This window comes from Euwallacea similis, chromosome 4, assembly GCF_039881205.1.
Source record: "Euwallacea similis isolate ESF13 chromosome 4, ESF131.1, whole genome shotgun sequence".
Classification (NCBI taxonomy): domain Eukaryota; kingdom Metazoa; phylum Arthropoda; class Insecta; order Coleoptera; family Curculionidae; genus Euwallacea; species Euwallacea similis.
The window spans coordinates 3,041,646-3,051,276 of NC_089612.1; the positions used below are offsets into that span (position 1 = coordinate 3,041,646).

Here is a 9,631-nt window from a genome sequence, read left to right on the forward strand (position 1 = left end):
AACGCGCCACCGTTCCCATTCCCTTGGGGCTTTTGGGCCTTTCTGGTGTTTAATTTATCTCCTTATTAGGTGCCCGCCATTTCACTGGCGTATGAAGAAGCTGAGTCGGATATTATGAAGCGGCCTCCCAGGGACCCTATACACGATAAATTAGTCAATGCTAGGTTAAGTGTTTTTTTTTATTTTGAGTGTTTTTAATTGGGTTTTGTGTGGGTTTTCTAACATCTGTAACAATGGGCTTTCAGGCTTATAGCGAGGTGGTCGTACCAAAGGGGGTTTCATGTATTATTCGTTTACTAATCTCATTAAGTTCTGATGCCTGTCTGACTAACAAAGTAGTAGTGATATTTCATAGGAAAACGACACTTGACACACAATTATTACATTCGATACCAGTCCCCTTATCACGTTTAGGATGTCGACCGGATTATCAGTTAGTTACCACCCTTAATGCTGGTTTTAGTTAAACCAGAATGATCATTAGAAGGCGAGTGGAATAGCTCATTTACACTATTATCTATAGCAAACCTTAAAACGCACATAAACTTACGTTCTAACAGAGCGGCAAACTAACTAACTGCAGACCGTTAAAAATACGCACATTATATCGGTCGGGACTCCTTGTACGTATTTCTGACTGCTTCTGAAGATTCGAATTCTGCACTGTTGGAACTAAGCTTAAAATACATCTTCAACAGTCTTGTGGCGAATTCGACCACTCGCACCAGTGCGCACTCTATCGAATGTGGAAATGGTTATTTTAGTGTTACGCCTGATAACACGTCACAAAAATACATATAAGTAGCTTTCGCGCTGGAGCCATTGGCCGAATTCGACATTATTTAAATATTTAATTTTAGGGTTCATGTTATTTTAAATTAGCAGTTCTATTGCGAATAGGGTGAGTCACGATATTTCATAGAATAAATTCAGACGGATAAGTTATCTGCTGATCCTTACTTTTAAGCAACGCCCTGTATATTTTTATTGGTATTATGATATTTAAAGGTCTCTGTGGCAATATTGTACTCATTGGTTTCAGTTTCGTGTTTCAACTGATAAGAGCACCTAACACTAAGCTCACCCCGTATGCCTACATTGAAGAGTTGATCTATGTTAAACCTTAAAAATTGGTTTTAAAACTCAAGAAATTGCGCTCAAATCCTTTAAAAATATGGAATGTGTAACATTTAACTTGGAATATGAAAATATCTCGAATACCAGTCATCCTATAAAGAAATGTTTAGTACAAAACTTGAAGCACTCTGAGGGGAAAATGTATTGGTGCTAAAGTTGATTCCCCCCGTGAGGGCGGCGTGGAGGTTAACTTTTTAATATCAAATGGCATTCTCCATTTTTTTACAGATTCGGAGAATACGCCTAACATAAAAAAAAATTTGTCCGAAACATTTTTTTTCGATTCAAGCTAGAAACAATAATTAACGAAATTCAATTAATATCTTAAATGGCAACCTCCACTTTGAAAACATTTCTATGGGGCAAAAAAATCTATGGTAATAAAATGTGATAAATAAACAATAACGTAAACAAATAAAAAATCTACTTTTAAATATTCTGTTGTTAATACTGCTTCACTGGAGCTTTTAACTGTAGACGATAAAATCGAAATGGTTTTAGTATATGGAGAAACTGGTAGGCATTTAGATAATGTTGTCAGTCTCTTCGCTTAACGTTTTCCAGAAAGATCACAATCTAGGACTTCTTTCTATCGTGTGATTAAACAATTTTATTAATGAAGAGACTGCAAATCAAAAGAAAACAAGTCGCCCAGCTACTGTGTGAAGAGAAAATAATGAAATTGCAGTCCTAAATTCTGTGGCTCTTAATCCCCAAGTGCGCACAAGAGAAATATCAGGATTATCAGGAATTTCTCATATGAGTGTGTGGAGAATGCTGAGGATGGACAAGTTTCATCCTTCATCATTTTTTTTTACACCAAGAGCTCCATGAGGAAGATTTGCAAAATCGTTTAGACTTTTGTAAGTGGGCATCTGGACAGATAAAACGAAATCCATTGTTTTCCAATTTTTTTCCATTCTGTATTATTCTCTAACGAGCCATTGTTCACAAATTATGGACAGTTAATAGGCGGAACATGCATTACTGAAGTGTTGAAAATCCACATTGGTTTCGACAAGTTAAGCACCAGCGTCCTTAGGCCATCAACGTATGATATGGAATTAATGGCAGAAATGTATCGGTTACCACATAATTCAAGGCAACTTGAATGGTAAAATGTACTGGAATATTTTGGAAAATAAACTGCCCATATTACTTCAGGAGTTAAACTTAGAAATGCGTCAGAATATGTGGTTTTAACATGACGGTTGTTCGGCTCTCTATTCTGCAGTGTCACGGAAAGTTCTTAATCGTAATTTTAATGGTCAATGGATCGGCAGATCTGGTCCGGTGAATTGGCCTGCTAGATCTCCAGATTTTACTTCACCGGATTTCTTTTTGTGGAGATATCTCAAAGATAAGGTTTATAAAGAAATACCAACGACACGTAAGGATACGATTCAGCAAATTATAAACGCTTGTGCCAATATTTCAGAAGACACACTTTGTAGATGTGAAGAGTTCTTTAAAACACGGATAAATAAGTGCATTGAAGTTCGGGGATACCATTTTGAACATTTACTTTAAATGGTAGCTATACAAAAAGTCACATTTTCATTAATTTTAAAACAGATATCATCAAACCTTTCGGTAAATCATAAGTGAAAGAGAAATTGAATTCGTTAATTACATTGTTTTCTAGCATGAATCGAAAAAATATTTGAGACAGATTTCTCTTACTTTTAGCCGTATTATCCGAATCTGTAAAAAAATTAGGGTTAGCATTTGAAATAAAAAAGTTAACCTCCACGTTGCCCCCACGGGGGAAATCAACCTTAGCACAAATAAATTTTTCCCTCAAAGTGATTAAAATTTGATATTAAACATTTCTTTATAGGATACCTAGTGTGCGAGATATTTAGATATTCCAGGTTAAATGTTACGCCCTGTATATTCTGGGGCTTCAATGCTTGAATATAAATTACCTCTAACCTGGTTTAAGGCTCAAAAATTCACAGATCGCTGACAGTTGCAAGATAGCGCGACGAGAATTTCCACTTTCAACACTAAACTATCCCATTAACCCTTGTCTGAAATACTTCTAGGCGCACATTAAGGTCCCCAACTACACTTCACGACGATTTTCACGATGAAAAAGCAAATTTTTCTTCGAAAATTAACATTGAAGCACAATGCCTTATGGATTTTTTTCAACTCGTATAGCTTGAGGTAACGTTACATATTATGGGCTTACTGACCAAGGTCTCCTGCATTCTTTAGGTTTTTTTAATTGTTTTTCTTTATACAGGGTGTTGTATTACTTTCCGGAGATTATTTTCCTTACTAATAGATATAGGGTAAAAGTTTAGAGTACATGTCTGTAGATTTTTATGGGACCTGTGCCAAAATTCAATAGTAGAAGTTCAATTTTTCATGTCTTTATGGTGACTCTCCCTGTGTGTAAAAGTGAGACGTATGAATTGACGCTTTTTATACGGCGATTTTAGAGCTCCTCACTCATAAAATTGATTCAATTCTAAAGACACTTTTTAAAACTGCTTTAATTAGTGGTAGTGACTGCCTTAGACATGTTTCTGAGATCCCTTTGTTTAAACATGTCATCGTGTAAAAGTCCTGATTTTCTATTATTACTAACAAGTCGTGTGATAATTTAATCAAACTATCACTTTACATCCCAGCATCCCTCATCCCCGCCATTGCTCTTGTGTGTTCGTGTTAATTTTCGTTTTGAACATGTTCCCTTCATTTTGTTTTCCTTTTTTGACGTACGTCTTTTGGTCGAGTCCAGGTCCCCGCCATATCATTGGCCTACGAGGAAGCAGAGTCTGATATAATGAAGCGAAGGCCTAGAAATCCGTTTAATGATAAACTCGTAAATGAAAGGTAAAAAAGAGTGTTGTGGTGGTCTCTTCTTCCTCCTTTTCTGTGCGTACGAGAAACCCGGTAGCGCTCCGTGGATGAGGATGAGTGATGAGTCGGGAGTTAATTTGGCTGTTTTAATTTGAGAAAAATTGGTCGCAGTTAAAGCACGTGTTAATACACATTTTTTGGACGCTATTCTGAAGCGAATACCAACTTACCGTCACTTATTTTGATCGAAATATGACATAGAAAACCTACTTCTCCCTAAAAGTAATAGAAAGTAGCTACGTTCAGGGGCGAATCTAGAGGTAAGTGGATCAACACCGAGGTGGAGCAATATGTCCGCCCTCGGCTACATTAATAACGTTAACAGATAAGACGTCGTTTAAACAATATCTGACATGTTTTTAGCCACCACCATTTTGGAAGGAAGACATTTTAACATCAGTAACTCATTTTAGAGTCAAATTTTATTTAAAAAAAAAACCATAACGCCATCTAAAAGGCGAAAATAAAAGATAAAATACGGTTATATTCATAACCAATGCAAAGTAGGACACTATTTTAGTTGGAAATGGTGTTCAGAACGTTCCAAATTGCGGCTTGAAAAAGCCATGATTGCAGCCAAAATGGCGAATATGAAGCAAAAATGTATTTTCGTTTGTTTATTTAATATTTTCTTTATGTCTCTCTATCACACGTGTTTTTTTTTTGTTTCTCTTTCTCTCTCACACTTTACTACAGGAAAGTGTGTAGTGGGGAAAAGTGACAGGACCATAATAGAAAATAAATAAAAATGTTCTCTTTATATTAAGTTAGGTCGGTTTGAACTTCACGTAGTGCTTGATTGCGTATTTGGTTGGCGATTAAAACAGTCAAATCATGCCGACCTCGTCCACGAAGCGTCGTAATTGCATCGACTGTCTTGCGACTTGACTTTGCCATTTGCAAATCTGTAGCCATGTGAATAGTACAGAGCAGTCAGATTTGGATTTGGTGCCTTGTGTGCCGAAATGCGACGAACTTCTGCTTTCTACTAACTGATTTCAACCCATTAACATTTGGCTAGCGCAGACCGGTTGCGGCTCACCCTTCACCATGCTTTGAGTAGTGATTAGTTTGCAACATCCTTATCATTGATGCATATGCTTCTATGGTTGTACGTGATCGTGAGGTGTGGTGTAAATATTGCATACTATATTGGAGTGACGATGACGTTCGGTAGTAGGTGTGCATCTGTATACGAGAGCGACCATGGCAAGTATAATGTGAGAATAATTGGTACCATCTCATCATCCTCTCTGTCTCTTTAGTTTGTTTATTTAATTAGAGCCGCGCGTCGGACGGTCCCCACACACGATTCAAACAAACCCAATAATACGATCTAGTGCATGTCTCTTTCCATCTTACTAACTGTATGTTTGGCGGCTCCTGTCGCGCCTTCCTCTATACAGGTGCCCGCTATTTCTTTGGCCTACGAGGCCCCGGAGAGCGACATTATGAAAAGGCAACCGCGAGACCCCTATAGGGACAACCTGGTTAACCGCAGGTGGGTTTGATTGTGCATTTACGCGACAAGAGCCCTTCGGTTCCTGCCAGAATTAACCCCCAATTTGCGAGAGTGCTTAATTCTGGCATCGAGCTAATTCTTGTGATGTAAATGTATCACGTGTAATGGTGTCGTGATGGCCTGGCACCTACACAACCGTTACCTCGGCACTAAATGACAGTCAAAAATCTCTCCTCGAGGCTTTAAGCATGTCACTCGAAGAGTGAGCGATGATGTGCCTTTAGTCGTCTAGAAGTTCTCGTCTTTTATTGATGTGTTTTATTAGCAATGTCAATTGCACAATATGCTTTTGTGTTTGATTCTGGATTGAGGCCCTTCAATGGGCCTTGACACTCCAATTGGCTCGGAAAGGTAAAATTACATACTCCAAAATTAACTCCCAACATTGGTTCCCGAACGATTGAATTTATGAAACGACATATTTCTTGCCATGATTACTCCTGCTTTAGTATAGCGACTACAAGTAGATGTTTGGCTCCTAGAGTAACTCTATATTCACTTATAATGCCGAGGTATAGTTTGTGTAATTTTCGAAGTTTTATAGCATTTGTAGTTCAGTTCTTAGACGGTTCTAGATGATGCCACAGCCGCGGTATGCGTCTCGTCCACGTTCAGTAGATTTTTCTATATTATAGAGGGAATGGAATCTAGATTCTTAGATGTGCTGTAAATTTGAGCATTTTGATGGTGATGCGGTCAAAATGCCCGGTTAGCTAACACTCAACAAGGCGTTGTTGAAAATTGTGGGGAATAAGGGCCGGTTTTGGAATGATTTTTTTCTAATTTGAATCGTTGTGACTGTAAGTATCCGTGAAAATGTCTCTGGAGGCAATGGGTATGTGAAAATGAGATCTTTTTTCTCCAGGTTTGTTGGGAAAAAGTCTGAAATATTAGAAATACAACAACGTCCCACCCGACGTGTGCGCACATTAATTATTTTTCTCCTAAAACCCTGCTGAAAGAAGCACACATTTGGGACACTTGGTCTTCGAAAAATGTTTCAAATACATTTTCAGTTAATAAAGAAGGCAAAGCACTTCGTTGTACCACAGAACCTAAATAGAGGATATCAAAGTTTAAAATCATTTTTTCGATTTTCTAAAATAATTCTGGGAATTAGTTAATATCCTGTTAGTCCAGGCAACGTAGCGCCAAATTAACAGCTGTTCCGGTACTGAATTCACCATGTTTTCTTGAAATGCAGGAATTAAAAAATCATTGACCGTTTTAAAGACTCGATCATAAAAAAAAAAGATCAGTTTACTGGGTAATTTTGATTGTGGATATTTGATATGGCGCTTATTAGAACTGTCCACATTTTTTTTAAATCTGCGCTTAAAATGTTAGGTTTTGACCCATCGTTTTTACCGTCTAATGTAGGAAATGACGCCATTTAATCCAAATCCTGGGTGTTTTGGCACCAGGAAAATTGTAACCCTTATCATTTGGAAACACTGAGTCTATAAGGATAGAGCGACTTTGCCATCTGATAAATTTTTAAGCCTAAAATGTGCAGTGTTTTTTATTCAAATATCGCCGAGGCTTAGTATGCCTGGAATAAAAAATGGAAAAACCCACAAGCCATGAAGATAAAAGAAATAATTTTCATTACCATTCTAACAGACAAAACATACGTTCCACTTAATCCCTCCGATTAAGATTATTTTACTTGCCAAAGCGACGGTTAGTAAACAATTTAGACACCTATCTAGCGCATGTTAGATTATACTGTTCGTTCAGCACCCATAGCTTCGCACCCAACTATTTATCGGGCGCAAAATGCACGCCTTTGGTCCCAGTTCCAGTTGAGCTTGTCACGCAACTCTTCGTTATTCAAACACGTCAAAGCAGAAGTATCGCCCTTTCTGGAGGCCTAACGCAAGTTGATTACGCAGCTTGCGACTCCTCTACCCAGTTTTCTGCGCAGCAGCTGCTGCGCTGACATGAAGTTGTTGTGTGTAATACGTATTACTAATCAGCATAATATAATATCCATGCTTTGCCAGTTTTTGGGTGCTTAAGTGGTGCATGTCAGCTTACTGGTTAGTGTTATTAATTCGACGCATTAAACACCGAAGCTAATATTATATTTTGATATTAGATTGATTTCGATGGCTTACGGTCAGATCGGTATGATTCAGGCAGCCGCCGGCTTCTTCGTCTACTTCGTCATCATGGCCGAGAACGGCTTCCTGCCTTTGAAGCTATTTGGAATCCGTAAGCAATGGGATTCGAAAGCTATTAACGATTTGTCTGATTCCTACGGTCAAGAATGGGTGCGATTTTTATTCTCGAATATGAATTGTATTGTAACATGGATTTACAGACCTACAAGGATAGGAAAGTGTTGGAATACACTTGCCACACCGCCTTCTTCGTGTCGATCGTGATCGTGCAATGGGCGGATCTGATCGTCTGCAAGACCAGGCGTAACTCGATCCTGCACCAGGGAATGAGGAATTGGGCGCTCAATTTCGGGATCGTTTTTGAGACTGCTTTGGCTTGTTTCTTGTCGTACACGCCCGGTATGGACAAGGGCTTGCGCATGTTCCCACTCAAGTAAGTTAATATAGATCTCGCTTAAGTTCGATCCGACTGGAAGTCCAAAAACACAATTCTTTGTTTCAGGTTTGTATGGTGGCTGCCGGCTATTCCCTTCATGCTATCTATCTTCATCTACGACGAGGTGAGAAGGTTCTATTTGCGACGCAACCCCGGGGGCTGGTTGGAGCAGGAGACCTACTATTAAGAGCCTCATCAATCCCCTCAACTGCCACTCCGCCGATCACTTTATTGTTTTCGATGGCAGGAACCTCGTGTCGTAAGATCAGTAAATTATTATCAAAAATTGAAAATACGAGCGGGCTCCTTCCTTTTCACTTCGCCACTCATAGACACGTTAAGGAACGAGCAACCGAGAAAAGCTCCTTCAGCCAACGAAGGAGTTTTTCGTTTCGGTCGGTCGAATACATTATTCAATGATGTCGTTCTCTATCGATTGTTGTACAAATCATGTTGCTATTTCAAGACATTTACTGCTTTTAGCAGTCATATTATGGTATTATTATATAGGAAGAAAGAGGGAATAAGTATTGTGCGGAGCCGATCTTAAACTATTAAAATATTTGTAGGTGATATGGTGACTATAATAAAACGTCTTGCATGCGGGGATCGCCTGCGCACAAACAGTAATTAAGTTTAATTATTATTAACAACAATAAGTTACTATTCATTTTCGAGTTGGTCAGCTGTAGGTACGTACACCTATAATTTCACTGTTGCGTCTCATGTTCGTATAGTCAACAATTCAGCTGTAAAACAAGTTTTTCCGTACATTCCATTTGGGTTTTTTAAGTAAAGCAGTTGCCTTAGTGCTATCAGTCGGCCGTTCGCCGTCAGAGGGCGCGGGTGGGCGTTTTCCTGGTTGCCTGTTACGGACGCACACCTCCTCCCGGTTACATTTAGAAGGTATTATTTAGGCTTTCAACACTTAGGTTAGCTAGGATGTAACTGTGTTGTTGAATCGTATTAACTGTCATTAAATTAAAGAAAAATACGGTCGTGCTCAATACACATGACTATTATCATTAAATAACTGTTTGTCGACGTTTGTTTCGTTTGATTACATTGCCGTTTCGCAGGCAGAGGCCCCGGTCTATGTCAACGAGAAACAGCTTATCCAGGACGATGGTTGTTCAGAATATAAATAAAAAGCACTATTGATCCTCCTTTAGTATACCCAGAAAGACAAAATAATATTTAAGGAGGAATCTCGGAATTTTGGTAAAAATATTCCAAGGCCTTTGTCCGTAGCATTTAGCCCAATAATGAGTGTGTCTCTCTTCGAGTTCCGCGTCGCTTCTTGTGGTGAATTTGGTATAAATTATAAATTAAAAACAGCGTCACCGCTATTAAATAATAAATTGAATAAATATAGACCTGCTTGGAGTAGCGTATTCCTTTCCATAGGCGTAGTGATGTTTAAGCGCGTGCTGGTCCGAGACCAGGTGACCACAGATCATTATCGATTATAATTGTAAATATTTTTTATTAGTAAGTCACTTAGTTAATTTCCCGCTTGAGTTCTTTTCACGTTCA

General features: G+C 38.6%; 1 protein-coding gene across 10 annotated transcripts in view; it reads left to right on the forward strand.

Annotated features, from left to right (window-relative positions):
* Atpalpha (sodium/potassium-transporting ATPase subunit alpha) overlaps positions 1-9,139 on the forward strand; it is a 41,666-nt gene extending 32,527 nt beyond the window's left edge. For 6 of the 10 annotated variants that reach the window (XM_066388774.1, XM_066388780.1, XM_066388781.1 and 3 more), the window contains 4 exons: positions 5,418-5,512; positions 7,635-7,809; positions 7,860-8,092; positions 8,162-9,139. In XM_066388774.1, the coding sequence (XP_066244871.1) occupies positions 5,418-5,512; positions 7,635-7,809; positions 7,860-8,092; positions 8,162-8,282 (624 nt within the window). In that variant the 3' untranslated portion in view covers positions 8,283-9,139. Of the gene's footprint in view, positions 1-69; positions 165-3,889; positions 3,985-5,417; positions 5,513-7,634; positions 7,810-7,859; positions 8,093-8,161 lie in introns of those variants that run through there. The other 4 variants (XM_066388775.1, XM_066388776.1, XM_066388784.1 and 1 more) reach the window with 4 other exon arrangements.
* The last annotated feature ends 492 nt before the right edge of the window (positions 9,140-9,631 follow it).